Source organism: Sapajus apella, unplaced genomic scaffold, assembly GCF_009761245.1.
Source record: "Sapajus apella isolate SASKATOON/1434 unplaced genomic scaffold, GSC_monkey_1.0 scaffold244, whole genome shotgun sequence".
Lineage (NCBI taxonomy): Eukaryota > Metazoa > Chordata > Mammalia > Primates > Cebidae > Sapajus > Sapajus apella.
Window position 1 is genome coordinate 242,334 of NW_022437184.1, and position 19,475 is coordinate 261,808.

At 45.7% G+C, this 19,475-nt stretch overlaps 1 protein-coding gene and 3 pseudogenes across 3 annotated transcripts in view; 2 read left to right on the top strand and 2 right to left on the bottom strand.

Annotated features, from left to right (window-relative positions):
- Positions 1 to 520: 520 nt before the first annotated feature.
- On the top strand, positions 521 to 3,503 carry LOC116545065 (annotated as a pseudogene).
- Positions 3,504 to 4,792: 1,289 nt separating this feature from the next.
- LOC116545066 lies at positions 4,793 to 6,847 on the bottom strand (annotated as a pseudogene).
- A 3,797-nt stretch (positions 6,848 to 10,644) lies between these two features.
- On the top strand, positions 10,645 to 12,676 carry LOC116545062 (annotated as a pseudogene). The gene has a single exon (XR_004266174.1). The product of XR_004266174.1 is annotated as a pyruvate kinase PKM pseudogene (transcript).
- A 2,299-nt stretch (positions 12,677 to 14,975) lies between these two features.
- ERCC3 (ERCC excision repair 3, TFIIH core complex helicase subunit) overlaps positions 14,976 to 19,475 on the bottom strand; it is a 35,866-nt gene continuing 31,366 nt past the window's right edge. The window contains exons 13-15 of one of the 2 annotated variants that reach the window (XM_032271684.1): positions 18,853 to 18,971; positions 16,946 to 17,098; positions 14,976 to 15,419 (exon numbers count right to left, since the gene is read on the bottom strand). In XM_032271684.1, the coding sequence (XP_032127575.1) occupies positions 15,288 to 15,419; positions 16,946 to 17,098; positions 18,853 to 18,971 (404 nt within the window). In that variant the 3' untranslated portion in view covers positions 14,976 to 15,287. The remainder of the gene's footprint in view (positions 15,420 to 16,945; positions 17,099 to 18,852; positions 18,972 to 19,475) is intronic. The other variant, XM_032271685.1, reaches the window with a different exon arrangement.

Below are 19,475 nucleotides of genomic sequence, written 5' to 3' on the forward strand. Positions count from 1 at the left end.
TGTTGCCTTAATCTTGGACTTCCCAACCTCCAGAACTGTGAGAAGATAAATTTCTGTTCCTTAAAAAATAATCGAGTCTGTCGTTCTGTTACAGTAGCTCAAACAGACTAAAACACCGCCCTTTCCCTTCCCACATGCCCATGGGCAGGCTTCCAGAGGAGCCCAGTAGCACACTGGGAGCCCCAAGGTTTGCAGTGTGGGGAGCTCCCAGGACAGCTGTGCCTGCAGGAAATTGGAGGAGAAAATATTCTGGTTTGCTCTCTATTCAGTCACATTTTGGGGCTCAGGCCTTTGATGTCTACCACTGCATTGTTTTTCTTTTACCTATAATCTTTGTAAAGATACACAGTCCCCTACCTAGAAGTGAGAATCAATATTTCTCCATAAAATCACCCTAACTCTCTGGCGGCCTGACATCTTTGTTAGGCCAGTGGGAAAAGCTACATAGATTTCCACCATCCATGAAAGTCTTCACAGCCTTCAGACTGGGCCGTGAAGTCAGAGGGAGTTAGGTGCTGAAATGTGCACAGGTGAAGGTAAGCCACCAGCAGGGTGAACCAGATCCGCTAACAACTCAAACAGCCTCCTTTGAACTGTGAAAAAGTGTTATAATAATAACTATCATTTATTGCACATTTACAATATACCAGGCATTATACAAAACACTACACAGTTTGTCAATTAATTCTCATAAAAGTCCCACAAGGCCAACATTCTTATTTATATTTTATAGATGGAGAAACTGACACGGAGGATCACTAGATGGACCATGGCCCCCATTCAGTAAACATTACAGTTAAACTTCAAGCCCAGGTCTCAGGCTCCAAGCCCAGACATTAGCAAACACTGTGTGCTCACAGCTAAGCTCTCATACCAGAGCACCGGGGACAATGTGTGGGGAATAAATGGTCTCTGAAAATACCCTGGCATTCTGTGAGCAATATTGTGTGACTGAAAGAAACAGCAGTGTAGAAATTGGAAGAGCGGATCTCGGTTTGTGGCAGGGCTGTACCTTTCTATTTGACCTTAGGGAATTCACCCAAACTGCTTTTGCCTCCATTTCCTATTTAATTTCTCCATTATCAGATCAGAGCATAAGGAAGATCTGAAGAACATATCTAAATTCCAAAATGAAATCCAAACATCTCTCAGAGAAAAACTTCTTTAAGATGAGACACTCGTGAGGCAGTAGAACTTCTCAACATTAATAAAGATTGACTGTGGAAATCTTTTAAGAAAAAAAAAGTCCAGATGAGAAACCAGAAGGAGTGAAAGTTTATTTACACCCAACACATGACTTTCCTAGCAAGTACTCCTACCTGGGACAACCCTGCACTCCATTGAAGAGGCAGACACACAGACAAAGATGTGTCTCAAAGGGTTCCAAATGTTCCAGGGTCCAGCAAATGCTGCTGACAAAAGAGCAAAGAGTCAGCCCACAGGGCAGGCCAACCACTGTCTAGGAGGTGGGCATGTTACGGGGATGGATGACTTCCAGCATTACCTGCAGTATGGAGAAGCTCTGCTCTTTCAGCACTGAGCCCTCACTGTTTCCCATTTCTTCCTGGGCGCTCTCCTTGCTGGCCACTTTCAGGCAGAGGGGGAAAGCACCAAGAGCCTTTGAAAGCCACAAAATAGGTTCAAACCCTGAGTTTCTCAGTTGCCAGCTATTTGGCTGAACAATTTAGTCAACCTTTCTGAGCTGCAGTCCCCTTGCATGGATCACGGAGATGCTGGATGCTGGAGAGGGCACCCATAGACCCATAAAGTCATAGTTCATGATGAAGGACTGAAGGCTTCCCCCAAGCCAGGTGCAAGACAGGCACCTCTGCTCTTGCCATTGCTACGTAATGCTGTACTGGGATCCTAGCCAGGGTAATTACATGAGCAAAAGAAAGAAAAGAAGTCCGTGTTGAAAAGGAAGAAGTAAAACTTTGGTTTTGCAAACAACATGATCTTGTATGCATAAAATTGTAAGAACTGTCGGCCGGGCACGGTGGCTCAAGCCTGTAATCCCAGCACTTTGGGAGGCCGAGGCGGGTGGATCACAAGGTCAAGAGATCGAGACCATCCTGGTCAACATGGTGAAACCCCGTCTCTACTAAAAATACAAAAAATTAGCTGGGCATGGTGGTGCGTGCCTGTAATCCCAGCTACTCAGGAGGCTGAGGCAGGAGAATTGCCTGAACCCAGGAGGCGGAGGTTGCGGTGAGCCGAGATCGCGCCATTGCACTCCAGTCTGGGTAGCAAGAGTGAAACGCCGTCTCAAAAAAAAAAAAAAAAAAAAAAAGAACTGCCCCCAAACACACATAAAATGCTATTAGTGCTAATAAACAAGGTCAGCAAAGCTTCAGGACACATGGTCAGTAAGCAATGTTGGTTGTATCTCTACCCATTAGCCCTGAACAATCTGGAAACAAAAGTAAGAAAATAACTTCACTTACAATAGCATCAAAAAGAATAAAACACTTAAGAATAAATTTAAGAAAAGAAGTACAAGAGTTGGACTTTGAAAACCACGAAACATTGCTGAAAGAAATATTTTAAGACCTACAGAAATGGAAAGACATCCCGGGAGCCAAGAGTCGTCATGGCGTCTGTATGATCTTGAGAGCCTGCTGCATCGGACCTCAGCAAATCAACGAAGTTGACAACCACAGCCAGGCCAACCTTTGAACCTGCAAGCGGGGGAAGAGGAAAAGGAGAAGGTGACTTGAGCCAACTTTCAAAGCAGTATTCAAGCAGAGACCTACCTTCTCATACAAAGATAAAATACAGACAATACTCAGGATGCCCTTGAAGAGGTTCGTAACCGTGACTTCAGGAGAGAGTTGGAAGAAAGAGAGTGAGCTGCTGCAAGACAGAAAAGCAGGGATCGTCCAACCCGAGGACAGACAACCTCCTCTTCAGTGTCAAAAAAGCCACGGTTAGACCAGATTCCTGCTGCCAACCTTGATGCAGATGGCCCTCTGACAGATGAGGAAGGTGAAGATTTTGAAGAAGAAAGTGACGATGATGATACTGCAGCTCTTGTTGCAGAACTGGAAAAAATTTACGAAGAAAGCTGAAGAGCAGGCCAGGAAGGAACAAGAACAAAAAGCTGAAAAATAGAGGATTCGTACGGAAAACATTCTGAGCGGAAACCCTCTCCTTAATCTCACTGGCCCATCCCAGCCTCAGGCCAACTTCAGAGGTAAAAGAAGGTGGGATGATGATTTTGTCTTCAAGAACTGTGCAATAGGTGTATATGACCAGAAGAAAGACAAAAGATTTGTAAATGACGCACTGCGATCTGAATTTCACAAAAAGTTCATGGAGAAATATATTACGTAGTGCAGTTTTATGTGCTTAATTGAAGACTGTAAAACATAAAGGATCATTCTGACTTTTTTTGGATGAGTTGTTTTTCTTTTCCCTTGTCTAAATCCTGTGTCGGTTTCCCTAATTTTAAACTCCTATCTTTTCCTTTAGTGATACCTTACTTGATAATGGACTTGGGAATACATTTAACCCAGTTTGTGTTTTCTGAATGTTTCCAGTACTTCTTTTTCTTGGGAAAAGCAAATCTGCCTTTAATAAATATTTTTAATCTAAAAAAAAAAAAGACATCTCATTTAATATATGAATTGTGAGACTTAATCTTACTAATACTCCTCAAATTGACATACTCATTCAATGTAATCTCTATCAAAATTCCAGCTGCTCGTTTTGCAGTCATTGGCAATCTGATTCTAAAATATGTAGAGAAATGCAAGGGACCCAGAATAGCCAAAAACATCCTTGAAAAGGAAAAACAAAGTTGAAAGACTCATATGCCCTCATTTCAAAACTTATTAAAACTTGCTTCATAGCTACAGTAATCCAGATTATGTGGCCCTGGCATACAGATAGACCTCTACAGCAGAGGAATGGAATTGAGAGTCCAGAAGTTACCCCATAGATCTAGGATCAATTTCACTTATTTATTTATTTATTTATTTATTTACTTTTCAGAGATGGGATCTTGCTATGTTGACCAGGATGGTGTCGAACTCTTAGCCTAAAGCAGTCCTCCCACCTTGGCCTCCCAAAGTGCTGGGATAACAGGTGTGAGCCACCACACCTGGCCCAATTTCATTATTGACAAAAATGCCAATACAGTTAAATGGAGAAAGAATAGTCTTTTCAACAAATGGTACTGGGACAACTGGATATCCACATGCAAAAGAATGAAGTCGGGCTTCTGCTTCATACCACATATAAAAATTAACTCGAAGTAGACCAAAGGCCTAAATGTAAGAGACAAAACTATAAAACCCTTAGAAGAAAATATAAGAGTAAATGTAACCTTGGATTAAACAGTGGTTTTTTAGATAAGACACTTAACGCACATACAAGAAAAGAAAGGCGGGGCACAGTGGCTTACGCCTGTAATCCCAACACTTTGGAAGGCCAAGGCAGCTGAATCACCTGAGGTCAGGAGGTCGAGACCAGCCTGGCCAACATGGCGAAACCCTGTCTCTACTAAAGATACAAAAATTAGCTGGGCGTGGTGGTGGGTGACTGTAATTTCAGCTACTTGGGAGGCTGAGGGAGGAGAGTCACTTGAACCCAGGAGGTGGGTGTTGCAGTGAGCTAAGATCACACCACTGCACTCCAGCCTGGGTGACAGAGCAAGACTCTTGTCTCAAAAAAAAGAAAGAAAAAGTAGATAAATTGGAGTGAACTAACAAACTGTATTTACAGATCTAAGGAGAAAAATCATATGTTTATTTCCATAGATGCTTTTTAAAAGCCCTTTCAAATTCCTAACCTACTCCTGTTTAAAAGAACTCAAGAGCGTGTAGTTTTTGTTTTTTAAGTAGAGAGTGGGTTTCACCATGTTACCCAGGCTGCTCTGGACCTCCTGGGCTCAAGTGATCTGCCTGCCTCAGCCTCCCAAAATGCTGGTGTTACAGGTATGAGCCACACACCCCCTCTACTAAAAAAAAAAAAAAAATTAGCCACATCTACAGAAGGAGTGCACCTGTAGTCCCAGCTCCTCAGGAGGACTCCTCAGAGGCTGCAGTGAGCCTGACCGTGCTGCTCACTCTAGCATGGGTGACAGAGTGAGACCTTGTCTCAAGAAAATAAAAAATAAAATAAAATGTTAAAACTCAAGCGAAGACCGGGAGCAGTGGCTCACGCCTGTAATCCCAGCACTTTGGGAGGCCAAGGCGGGTGGATCACTTGAGGTCAGGAGTTCGAGACGATCCTGGCCAACATGGTGAAACCCCATCTCTACTAAAAATATAAAAATTAGTTGGGTGTCATGGAGCACACCTGTGGTCCCAGCTACTCCAGAGGCTAAGCCAGGAGAATAGCTTGAACCCGAGAGGCAGGAGGTTGCAGAGAGCCAAGATGGTAACATCGTACTCCAGCCTAGGTGACAGAATGAGACTGTCAAAAAAAAAAAAACCCTCAAGAAAATAGGAGATTATATTATTCAGAGTATTTTTAGAGACAGGTTCTCACTCTGTTGCCCAGGCTGGAGTGCAATGGTGTCAGCACAGCTCACTGAAATCTCCGGCTCCTGGGTTTAAGGGATCCTCCTACCTAGGCCTCTGCAGTAGCTGGGACTACAGGCGCACACCACCACACTCAGCTGATTTTTTAAATGTTTTTGTAGAGACAGGGACTCACTATGTTACCCGGGCTATTCTTAAATTTCTGGCGTCAAGTGATTTTCCCATCATGACCTCCCAAAGTGTTGGTATTACAGGCATGAGCCAACACCCTTCAAAATTTAAAAAATTTAGCAATACACTCTGATGGTAAGGCAGTGGACAGACAAGCATCTCATGCTTTTTTTTTTTTAATTTAAAGGCAATTTTTTTTTTTTTTTTACAAACAAGAGTGGGGGGAAGCATGATAAAGAGGAGACAGCTGTTATCATCGAGGCAGAGCAGGTGGTTAGACACGGAGGGTGGCAGGCCAGGACGCTGAGTCCGGATGACTTCTGGCTTTGGGGAGGTCTTTGGGTCCTCTTCTTCCTCTACGTCACTGTCGCACATGTGCACGACGACACTTGGGGTGGACTCAGGCCCTGTATGGAGCTCATACTTGGCTCCTGGTCCTAGTTTGGCCACAGCATAGAGGAGGTCGTAGTTGAGGACTAGCATGGCACTGTTGGCGGGCTGCCAGCCGACAGGTGGGGGGAAGGGGGCGAGATGAGAAATTGTTTGGCCGGCTGGGGGAGAGCCGAGTGCAGTTTCTCTCCATCTGTCTCTGGAGTCTGAACCTGTGCAAAGTAGAGTTTTAATTTACTCCCTCTGAATTGGGTTTTATGAAGCTTCATCCTAGCTTGGGCTGCAGATGCAGGATTGCTGAAGTTTATGCAGACACGTCTGAAACTCTTAAATAGCTGGAACGTCACACAGTCGTCAAGAGTCTGGAACAGTCCCTCAAATTTTTCCTTGCTCTCTCCTTCAAACACTGACTGGTGAACATTGCACACAAATGGGGACATGTGAGTAAGTGCAGCCCTGTAAGGGGTAACGTGGCAGCATTTCACAAAACGATATACGCAGGAGGGGCGCGAGGTTTCAGGACGGCAGTGGCTGAGGGGTTGACCGAGAGCCCCTTATGAAGTGAACGAGGCTGGGAATTGCCACCTCCCCACTTCTCGCAGTCCTGGGAGCACAGCAGAAGGGTTTTTCTTTTCTTCTTCTCTGTTTCTTTAATGAAGAAGTAAACCATACAAATTGTCAACATGGGATGGAGATCTATATCATCCAGCGAGAGTGGAAAATGTATGAACCCCACAGACCAAGTCCAGAAGGAAGCCTGGAAGAGAGAATTAAAGAACAAAAAACAGCACATGATGGTTCGAGCTGCAGGGTTTTTTTTGTTTTGTTTTGTTTGAGACAGAGTCTCGCTCTTGCCCAGGCTGGAGTGCAGTGGTATGATCTTGGCTCACTGCAACAGCCACTTCCTGAGTTCAAGCAATTCTTCTGCCTCAGCATCCTGAATAGCTGGGATTACAGGCACCCACCACCATGCCCGGCTAATTTTTGTATTTTTAGTAGAGACGAGGTTTCACCATGTTGGCCAGGTTGATCTGGAACTCCTGACATAATACAAATACAAATACAAAGCAGGATATGTGGGAAGAAATTGTACAATTCATCGATTAAAATTCTTTCCCACTGACCTAAACTTTGATTCATGGAAATAATAAATAAATGTTCTACACCAAGAAAAAAAAACTACATATGCATTTATGGCACGATCTCAGCTCACTGCAACCTCCGCCTCCTAGGTTCAAGCGATTCTCCTGCCTCAGCCTCCCAAGTAGCTGGGATTACAGGCATCTGCCACCATGCCTGGCTAATTTTTTGTATTTTTAGTAGAGACAGGGTTTCACCATGTCGGCCAGGCTGGTCTTGAACTCCTGACCTCAGGTGTTCCATCCACCTCAGCCTCCCAAAGTGCTGGTGTTACAGGCATGAGCCTCCATACCCAGTCTCCTGTTTTTTTGGTTTTTTTTTTGTTTTGTTTTGTTTTTAAGATGGAGTCTCGCTCTGTTGTCCAGGATGGAGTACAGTGGCACAATCTTGGCTCACTGCAACCTCTGCCTCCTGGGCTCAAAGGATTCTCCTGCCTCAGCCTCTCAAGTTGCTAGGACTACAAGCATGTGCTCGGCTAATTTTTGTATTTTTAGTAGAAACAGGGGTTCCACCATGTTGGCCAGGCTGGTCTCGAACTCCTGACCTCAAGTGATCCTACTGCCTCAGCCTCCTAAAGTGCTGGGATTACAGGCGTGAGCCATTGCACCTGTCCCTGCCTTTACCTTTGAATCAGCAATCCCACTTCTAGGAATTCACCCTGAAATTATACTTCCAACAGTAAGAAAATCCATTTGAACAAGGTTTATTATTGCAGCATTGTTTGCAATTGCAGAATAATTTAAACGACTTCAATGATACACATATAACAGTGCTTAAATGAACTATGGTAAATTTACACAATGGACCACTGTGAGGTTGTAAAGAATGAGGAAGACCTCAATGAACTGATATGATTTCCAGAATGTATTAAGTTAAAGAAAGACAAAGTGCAAAAGATCATCTACAGTATAATATCATTGTGTAAGAAAGAAGGAAAAATAAAAAAGAAGGAAAAATAAGAAAATACACATGTATCTGCTCATTTCAGCAAAAAAGAAACACAGGCAAGATAAAAACCGGAAACTGAAACTAGATATCTACAAGGGATGTCAGGAAATGGATGGAAAATATAAAGGAAACAGGGATAAGAAAAAGGCACTTTCCTAAATGTAACTTTTGGTGCAGTCTAGACTTTGGAATCATGTTAGTGTTTTACATACTCAAAAGAGAAAAATAAATAAAATCAACAAAGATAGGGATAGCCTTATACAAACTAAAGTTTGATACAAAAGCCCTCAAATGAATGAAACTGCTGATCAAATGACTGACATAACCACACTAAAGGAGGATTGGGGGAAAAATACAGGTAACAAGATTGTGACCCTATGCCCTCAGGTTACAAACCCAAACATCCCTAACAAACACTTAACTCTAATTAAAATTAGAGTTAAATGAAAATTAGAGCCATCTAATTAGAACTCTAATTAAAATTAGAATCTAATTTTCACAGAGGCATAAATTAACAGCTCTGAAACGACTGTAGTACATTCTACAAGGGAGCAAATAAGAAAATATTTAATATATTGTGTAGGATGGGAGCCAGTTTTCCCACTGTAAGAGAAGGAAGTTGTGAATGTAAAATAAAGGATAAAAAAATCCTGTGGGCTGGGTGCAGTGGCTCATGCCTATAATCCCAGCACTTTGGGAAGCCAAGGCAGGCAGATCACTTAGGGTCAGGAGTGCGAGACCAGCCTGGTAAATGTGGTGAAATCCCGTCTCTACTAAAAATACAAAAACTTAGCTGGGCATGGTGGCGAGTGCCTGTAATCCCAGCCACTCAGGAGGCTGAGGCAGGAGAATTGCTTGAACCTGGGAGGAGGAGGTTGCAATGAGCCAAGATTGCGCCATTGCACTCTAGCATGGACAACAAGAGCAAAACTCCGTCTGTAAATAAATAAATAAATAAACCCTGTGTAGAGGTGTCAGTGTGAACTCATGGGGATAGTTAAAGATATTGTTGAAATGGATATAGGTGTAGGAGAATACGTAGGTGTGTGTGTATATACACTTACATAATGCTACTTCTATCACAGATCAAGTTCTCAGCAATATTTTTCTAGGCTCTGTATTCCATCCAACTGGTATATTTTTCTGTTCTGTGCCTACTGCTCTATTCTTATAAATTCTCTTTGATATTTTTGTTTCTTTATTCTTTGACATTTATTTTATGATTAGTTTGTAAATTTCCATGAAAAATCTGGTTAAGAATTGGATTTACAATAGGTTAAACTGGCCAGGTGCCACGGCTCATGTTTCTAATCCCAGCACTTTGGGAGGCCAAGGAAGGTGGATAACTTGAGCCCCAGAGTTCAAGACCAGGCTGCACAACATAGTGAGACCCTGTCTCTACAAATATATTTTTTAAAAAATTTAGCCAGGCATGATGGCACATGCCTGTAGTCCCAGCTACTGGGTCAGACTGGGGTGCTGAGGCAGGAGGATCGATTGCGCCCAGGAGACCAAGGCTGAAGTGAGCTTTGATTGCACCACTGAACTCCAGCCTAGGTGACAGAATGAGATCCTGTTTCAAAAAAAAAAAAAAAAAACAAAAGGATTAAATTAGTAGGCTAATACAGGCAGAACTGGCATCTTTCTTAAAATAATCCCTAAGCATTGCATATTTTTATGATATTGTAAATGGTATTTTTGTTTCAACTTCCAAATGTTTGTTGCTAAGTATATACAAAGATTATATATATATATAGTGTTTTTTTTTTGACATGGAGTTTTACTCTTGTTGCCCCAGGCTGGAGTGCAGTGGTGCAATCTCAGCTCACTGCAACCTCTGCTTCCTAAGTTCAAGCAATTCCTCCACCTGAGCCTCCCTAGTAGCTAGGATTACAGGCACCCGCCACCACATCCAGCTAATTTTTTTTTCTTTTTTGTATTTCTAGTAAAGATGGGGTTTCACCACGTTGGCTGGGCTGGTCTCGAACTCCTGACCTTAGGTAATTACAGACATGAGCCACTGTGTCCCACCAATTGATTTTTAAAAATATATCAATATTGTTCTGCAATTTGTATTCATCCTTCCTCCGCCCGGTCCCTTGACGGATTATATGAAGCCCACCCAAGTTGGTGGGGGTGAATCTGCTTTACTCGGTCTACAGCTTCAAATGCTCCTCATTCCTGGGAACACTCCCCAAGACACACCAAAAAACGACCTGTCATCCCTTAACTCAGCTGACACCTAAAATTAACTACTACCTTTTCCAAATATTTGAGGGTTTCCCAGACTCTTTCTATTGATTTTTAACTTACTTCCACTGTGGGCACAGAATACAGCTTGAATGGCTTAAATACTTTCCAATGTATTAGGACTTGTAGGGCCGGAAATTGATTCTATCTTGGCAATTGATCTGTGTATTTGAAAAGAATGCTTATACTGCTGTTACTCAGTATTCTGTAAATGTCAATTAGGTCAAGTTTGTTAATGATATTGCTCAAGTCGGCACAGCAGCTGCACGTCCTGGGGCTCCTGACCTCCTCACATTTGCAGCGTAGCCTAAGCTGGTCAGCACTGGAGGACCTCAGCAGCCACATCGAAGCCACATAGTGAAGCCGGGACTGCCTTCATTCAGACCCAGCAGCTACACGCAGCCATGGCTGACACATTCCTGGAGCACATGTGCCACCTCGCCATTGACTCACCACCCATCCCAGCCCGGAACACTGGCATCACCTGTACCATTGGCCCAGCTTCACGGTCAGTGCAGATGTTAAAGGAGATGATTAAGTCTGGAATGAATGTGGCGCATCTGAACTTCTCTCATGGAACTCATGAGCACCACATGGAGACCATCAAGAACGTGCACGCAGCCACGGAAAGCTTTGCTTCTGATCCCATCTTCTACCGGGCTGTTGCTGTGGCTCTGGACACTAAAGGACCTGAGATCCGAACTGGCCTCATCAAGGGCAGCGGCACCACAGAGGTGGAGCTGAAGAAGGGAGCCACTCTCAAAATCACGCTGGACAACGCCTACATGGAAAAGTGTGACGAGAACACCCTGTGGCAGAACTACAAGAACATCTGCAAGGTGGTGGAAGTGGGCAGCAAGATCTATGTGGACGATGGGCTTATTTCTCTCCAGGTGAAGCAGAAAGGTGCTGACTTCCCGGTGACAGAGGTGGAAAATGGTGGCTCCTTGGGCAGCAAGATGTGTGTCAACCTTCCTAGGGCTGCTGTGACTTGCCTGCTGTGTCAGAGGACATCCAGGACCTGAAGTTTGGGGTCGAGAAGGATGTCGATATGGTGTTTGCATCATTCATCTGCAAGGTATTTGATGTCCATGAAGTGAGGAAGGTCCTGGGAGAGAAGGGCATCAAGTAATCAGCAAAATCGAGAATCATGAGGGGATTCGGAGGTTTGATGAAATCCTGGAGGCCAGTGATGGGATCATGGTGGCTCGTGGTGATCTAGGCATTGAGATTCCTGCAGTGAAGGTCTTCCTTGCTCAGATGATGATGATTGGGCGGTGCAACTGAGCTGGGAAGCCTGTCATCTGTGCCACTCAGATGCTGGAGGGCATGATCAAGAAGCGCCGCCCCACCCAGGCTGAGGGCAGTGATATGGCCAGTGCAGTCCTGGATGGAGCCGACTGCATTATGCTTTCTGGAGACACAGCCAAAGAGGCTATCCTCTGGAGGCCGTGCACATGCAGCACCTGACTGCCCATGAGGCAGAGGCCACCATCTACCACTTTCAATTATTTGAGGAACTCTACCACCTGGCGCCCATTACCAGTGACCCCCACAAAAGCCACCGCTGTGGGTGCCGTGGAGGCCTCCCTCAGGTGCTGCAGTGGGGCCATAATCGTCCTCACCAAGTCTGGCAGTTCTGCTCACCAAGTGGCCAGATGCTGCCCACGTGCCCCTATCATTGCTATGACATGGAATCCCCAGACAGCTCGTCAGGCCCACCTGAACTGTAGCATCTGCCCTGTGCTGTGCAAGGACCCAGTCCAGGAGGCCTGGGCTGAGGACGTAGACTGCTGGGTGAACTCGCCGGTGAATGTTGACAAGGCCTGAGGCTTCCTCAAGGAGATGTGGACATTGTGCTGACCGGGTGGTCCCCTGGCTCTGGCTTCACCAACAACATGCATGTTGTTCCTGTGCCGTGATGGACTCCAGAGCCCCTCCTCCAGCCCCTGCCCCTCCCTCTTCCCCCAACCCATCCATTAGGCCAGCAACGCTCCGTAGAGCTCACTCTGGGCTGTAGTGTGGCACCGGTGGGCTGGGACACCAGAGAAGAAGATAAACGCTGAAACATGGCTGTGTTTACCGCCTGCTCTGGTGGGACAGCCCAGAGCCTGGCTGCCCATCATGTGACCCCACCCAATCAAGGGAAGAAGGAGGAATGCCAGACTGGAGGCCCCAGGAGCCAGATGGCAAGAGGGTGACAGCTTCCCTTCCTGTGTGTACTCTGTTCAGTCCCTTTAGAAAATGGATGCCCAGAGGACTCCCAACCATCTGGAGTCAAGAAACAGCCAGCAAGTTAGGGGCCTTAAGTGCACAGAGCAGTTGTTCTATTTAAGCCGACTCTGGCCCTGGCCCTTACTTGCTTCCCCAACCCCCTGGGCCTCTGCAGTTCGCATCTGTCCCCGCCCTCCATCCAGCTGTCCCGCAGCAAACACTCCACCTTCCATTTTCCCCAACTACTGCAGCACCTCCGGGCCTGTTGCTATGGAGCCTACCTGTCAATAAACAACAGCTGAAAAAAAAAAGTAGCATTGTTCAAGTCTTCTATGTCTTCACTGATTTTGATCTACTTCTAGAAATCCACAGAAAAATCGAGTTTAGCATATCTAAAAACTGAATGATATCTAGAAACTGAAATATAAAAACAAATTATATTTTTATATGCTACTAACAGACATTTGGAAATTTAGATGAAAACTTGTTACATGATGTCAAATAAAAAATCTGGACCTTAAGTTTACAGAACAGGCAATGTTAAGAAAAATAAGAAAAAAAAATCTGGACTTGGTAAAGGGAGACTTTATTTGAAAGGATTGTTGCAAAGTGGTGGGGAGGGGTGTACTATTACAATAGGGAGAATGCACTGAATATAAGATCTGTTTGTCTCAGAGTTAAGTAAATGGGGTTTTCTTTTATAGGGAGGGGGAAACAAGTAAAAGACAGGAAGGTCGATGAAGGGGCGTGACACAGTAGGACAGATCAATCAGTGACTTACCCTGAGTCCAGTCTATTCTCGGGAGGGGGTGGAGGAATGAGCCGAAGTTCAGGGGTCTGGGGGGTAGACGAGAATCTAAACCGAAGTTTGATTCACAAGCATCTTCTTCCCATTGATCAGCAGGGACAAGCAGTTTAGCTAATTTACGAGGCAAAGAATGGGAATCTGGAAGGCCTGTGTCTGGCCTTGTATGGGGTCAATAAGGGGGTATCCATGGGTCATACCAGGAAGTTCTCTGTAGTAAGCTATTTTCCAGAACACCAAGGACAAGGGATTCCTTTAAATGTATCTATTTTCTAGGATCACAGGACACAGGTAAAATTCAACATTGTCAATAGACAAGAGAACAAGGGCTAGAAATGTGAAAATACAGGAAGTGCTCAGTATTATTTGAGGATTTCAAGTGTGAAGGCATGACGGGAGGCAAGACTGAAAACAGTAACGGTTACAGTCAAGTTTGAACATTTGAGTGCCAACCCCCATCGTTACATGATAGGTGAGTCTGCAGGCTGAGGCGCACACCTCGAGTGGGGCTGCTCAGATCCTCTCCTCGTAGCGAGGGCCCCGCTGCCGGCTCCTAGGGTTTGCGCTGGTAAGAGTGGCTAGATGCCTGGCAGCACCAGCTACTGAGCAGATTATGAGAGTGTGTTTGTCACCAACGTCAGCTCAGAGAAGCGGAATGTGGGTCAGGTGGCTCTTGCTTCGAAGCCCTCTGATAAAAGAAATATTAGGTTGGTGCAAAGGTAATGGCGAAAGCCGCAAAAAACCTTCTCCCCAGTCTGTGACTGCATCACGGAGAGCAGCCGACCTGTGCTGGAGCTGAGGCCGGGAAACTGCTGCTGAGCTGTGGGGATGGGCAGGGACTCCACTTGGAAGCCTTCTGGGTTTCAACAACAGCCTGGATACCTTCTGGGTATCCAGGGTTTCAATACTCCCCAAGTGTGAGCGCTGCTTCCTGTTAGAGTGAGCTCCTCAGAATCACAAGTCTTTCTGCAAGGCGGATATGCCTCGTGCATGCCTACCTTTCAAGAAGCAATCCTGCCTGACCTGTCTTTTCCTCAACACCTTTGCCTTCATACCAGGAACATAAGAGAACAGCCCAAAGCCATTAAAAATAAAGGAAGTAGCAACTAAACACCCAAGGGCACTAAACTGCCATTAGAAGAGAAATCTAGCCTCTCGACAATACCTAAAAACATACTTTGAGGGAGAAATAAGAGGTCACTCTCAGACGAGCCACCAGGAGCTGACCCGGAAGGCCTACATGATGTGGGTGTCTACCTCAGAAAAGCTGTAGGAACAGCTGCGAGCACCAGAACAGCAGGAAGCTGAGGGGCTGAAGCCCCAGTGTGAATCCACCAGGCTAAGCTGTGAGCAGGGACCACAGTCAAATACGCAGGCTCTTCCCTCTGGCTGGATCACCCTTCACGTTCTCCAGGCCTTTCCTGCCAACGCTTCCTCTATCTTAGCATGCTCACTAGGGATGGGCTCCATCTTACTCCTCTGAGCTTGCTACAAAGTAGGGCCTTGTTGGAGGCTGGTCAGACATTACCCATGCCCAGGACAAAGCATAAAAACACTTCCACAATGAAGAATGGTTCAATGGTCCATTCTGTTTATTCAGAACAGTAACGTAAATATACCTTAAATACTGCAATTTTTTATACACAGAAATGACCCCACTCCCCAACAAGTTTGAAAACACAAAAAAATATCATCTTCTCCTCCTTTATAAAACCCTAGATGACCCACGAAGGCAGAGCCAAGTCCTTGATGCATTTTCCTCAATAGAGCTGGGCCAACGCTGGAGGGAAAGTCAAGGAGGTGAAGGAAACTATTTCACTGAAGATCCCTTTCCGACGAGGGCGTCAAGGGCCTGGTCTGGAACAAAGCACCTCGCCTAGGCATCATTTCCTGAAGCGCTTGAAAAGCGGGTGCACATGTTTGCTGGGCGCCTTGCTCCGCGATGAGTGGTATTCCATGTACACAGTGTCGTCGGCCCCGGACATGGAGCTCATGGTGCCAAAGCGCCGAGATGCCTGCCGGGAAGGGGACGACCAGCCCATGTCAATCTCCAGAAGAAAAGACGCTCCTTTTATAATATTTATAACCACAGCAGACTGTGTAAGACTTACAGCAATTTAATGCATTATTTTTAATAACATTTACAGAGCCCTTACTGTGTCTCAGGCATTCTTCTAAGCATTTTACATGCATTATCTTCTCTAATCCTCAAAACTACTATAATCCATACCTTAAAGAAGAGGAAACTGAGACAGAGTAAGTAACTTGTCCAAGATCACACAGCTCTAAGGAGACGGGACTTGAACCCAGGCAGCCTAGCTTCGGACTCTGTTCCTAACCATAATGCTACAGTGCCTCACTTAATAACACCTTCCCAACAGAGAGAAACAGGTCTTGATATGTTGACCATACTGGTCTCAAACTCCTGGACTCAACTGATCCTCCCGCCTAGTCCTCCGAAAGTGCTAGGATTACAGACATGAGCCACCATGCCTGGCCTGAACAGAATTTTTTAACAGGGCAGAAGTCCCTTAAAGTCTCCTCAGAGACCACCATGAGGCTTTGAATCAAGTGGAAGGACAGAAAGCCCTGGACTTGACTCTTGACTCCACCTGTCCCTGAGTAACCCTGGGGCAAGTAAGTAATGTCTGTACCTCAATGACCTCATCTGTAAAATGGGGATAACCACATCCATGCTGATATTTCTTATCCTCTTAGGAGAATGAACCAGACATCTCCTTAGAACCAGTGAGAGCAGAGCACATCCCTGGGTTCCCATGGAGAGTGCCCCCTGGGCTCCCATGGAGAATGCCCCCTGGGTGGGGGAGGAAGGTCTTAGGCTGGACGGAGGGCAGCCCCTCCCCAGGGACAGCTGCTTCCTTCTTGCCTTGGCCCACAAGTTGCTCACCTTCTGGCTCTAATGGCCACTGCATTTCAAAAGCACCTCACTGAAGTGCACCTCTCTCCTCAGACAGGCCTGATAAAGAATTCTCCATAATGATGCTCTAATTAGAGCATATTTATAGAATAAATGAAAGGTTGAGTATTTTCAGAGAAGTCTCAATTTTTCTAAGTTAAGTACTGAAGCTACCACAAGAGTTGATCCTCAAAGCTGTCTTACAGGCTAGGAGGCTCAGCTTTATCCCTGAGGAGGAACCAGAGGAGAACCATGTGCCCACGGCCAGGGATGGCAGCCCTGTGTGTGGGAACTATGTGCCCCTGCCCATCACGTTCCCTCCAGTCACCACCAAGGTGGGCTGGGGTCACCTGCTTGCCATCCTGGGCTTCAACATCAAGATCTGACAAATACCTGTGTAAGCAAAGCAGGAGACCAGTCACGGCCTCTGTGAGCTCCCCTGCATGCAACAGTTCAAGGGGCACACACCGAAAGAGCAACAAGGGTTGTTTCTAGTCATCAATTCCATGTTTTCCAACGTTTTCAAAAAAATCCCATGGACGATCCAGGAAGGACTACACGTCTGTGTCTACGAATGTCCTATGGGAGTGCTGACACCTGGAGCCTCCTCACCCATTTACTCACCTGGCTAGATCTGGAGCCAAATTCCCCAGCCACCACCTCCTCCTCAGCATCCAGGTCAGTGGCTGCCAGGACTTTCTGTAAGAGCTGCTGCTGCTCTTCTTTTGTCGAAAATGCCAAGTCTTCCTCCTCCATGCCAGCAAGCTTCGTGATCACCTGCGAAGCCCAAGCCAGCAGACATGCTCCCTTCTGTTCTCTCTCCCCTGGCCCTACTCCGCCTTCTCCTGGGTCTCCCTGCCCTGGTCACTTCCCTCCCCAGGCCCAGCCACACTGTGGTGGCCAACAATGGAGAGCTCCTCCCTAGCATTCCAGAGACCAGTGTCAGCAGCCGCCTTTAACAGGGAGCTTGACTAACGATCTCAAGACCAGAAAGATGCAGGAATTTCAGAGAAACCTGCTCCCAGCACATAGCATCTAAATGATCATGTATGGAAGATCAACAGGAAGAATCTTAGTGATTTGCAAAGGCTTCTTCGGGTAGCTTTCACATCTTGGAGCAGCCAAAAGAAGGGACAAGAGACTGGAAAGCATAGGCTGTAGCCCTTCGAGAAGGTCCCTAGCGTCTGCTGTGCTCAGCAACTGGGGCTTCCAACAGAAATGAGCACATAAAGTTGACAGAATATCAAAAAGATATTTACAGAGCTTCTCTGAAAGAGTAAGAACAGCATGGTGGAGACTGGGTTTTCATGTCTATGGGGATAACTTACTATGAGGCCTCCCTATCTCTGCAGAAAGCGTGGGTTGATTATGTAAAGGGAACCCTCCCTCCAAATTCTCATGTTAACTAAAGGAAAATTCCTAGCAGTAAGGATCTGAGTTCTGGTGGCCAGGTATCCAGAGTACAGACGATGTGCACATCTGCCCATGGCCCAACCACTCCAGGTCATGACTCTGGGAACTCCAACCACTCCTCCTCAACAGGCAGCACCGAGGACACAGCTCCAACCAACACAAACTACTACGGCATGGGATTGTGCCTTCTTGTCAAGGTCACCTTTCAAATAATTCGGAGCAGCTCTTTCTGACTTACCCTCACAGCTCAGCAGGAATCAGGAGGTAGGAATGCTATTACCAGCAGGGATTTTTATGGATGGGCAAAAGGGTCACAATGCAAATCCTCCAAAAACTGGGCTGAAAACCCAAGCATCTTGTCCTCTAGGCCAGCATGAGAGGTCTGAAAAATGCCACTATCTGTAACTAAAAGAGGGGAGGCCAGACAACTCTGTCCTCCTAAGGCCAACAATGGAAACTCACCAATGCATAAAGAGACACATTGAAAATATATCTCAAAAGCAGCCTACAGTCTTTTGCAATCAAGAACCTGGGAGTCTCATGTTCTAGGGATGTCCTTTTAGTGGACCATAGGGGGAATTTAATTCCCCTGTTTCCAGAGCCCTCCATCTAGCTCCAAAATATAAAGCCTTTCTGGACACCAAATACTGACGTAAATATAATGTCTGTGTAACAGGAAAGAAAGCAAATGCCTCAGCCAATGAAAGCTAGCCAAAGCTTTACAATTCCCAATTATTAAAATACCTGATTTGTAGTACAGGGATGGCTCTGATGTCTGGGAGCCAAAGTGAGGCACACTAAGGCCTGGAGCGTACCAGCTGACGAAAGGAAGAGCTCTCCTAGCCACCTGGAAAGGCGTCCCTGAGAAAGCAACCCTGCAGGGCTCACACTCACACAGTGCCGGCCATAGTGCCCTCGCACCTCAGTTCTGCCAGTACGGCACACTTCCCACAGCTGCCCTCAGCAATTCATGCAGAGACAAAGGGAGTTCGAGGCAAGGCCTCTAATCCCCTAATGCTTGGTGCCTGCCTGCTGACAGTGGCCCTCACTTCTCCTGGAGGACAGTGTACCAAGAAGGCCTTGGTCCTAGTCTAACCCGAGGCCAAATGGATCCGTACCTTGAAGCTATAACCTTGATCTACCAAGAATCTCTGCCGCTTGGTTGAGTAAGCCATTTCCTGTGTGTCCTGGGATACCAGTGAGTAGAAAAAGGCATTGTACTCCTCTGCAACCATCCCTGCAGGGAAAAGTGAGAAAAGGCAAGAAGACAACATTAGCCATTCGAACGCCAAGAGCTAAGGGTCCCAGGCTCAAAAGCAAGCACTGCAGTGGGAAAGCCCTGCACTCGGGGTTACCACCTGAACTTGGCACGGGATTGCATCAAAATTAAGAAGGCTTTTTTGCTTCCAAGGATACCATTAAGAAAGTGAAAAGACAATCCACAGAATAAAAAAGTATTTGAAAAGCATATGTCTGATAGGGTATTTGTATCTAGATTATACAAAGAGCTATTTAAACTCAACAAGACAAATTAATTATAAAATGGACCAAAAAAAATTAGAAAATGGACAAAGAATATGAACAGGTTATTTCTCCAAAGACAATATAAAAACAGCCAATGAGCACATGAAAAGATGTTCCACACCATTATCACCAGGGAACTGCAACTCGAAACCACAATGAGATATCACCTCACCACCACGAGGATGGCTAGAACCAAAACAGATAACTAAAATTGTTG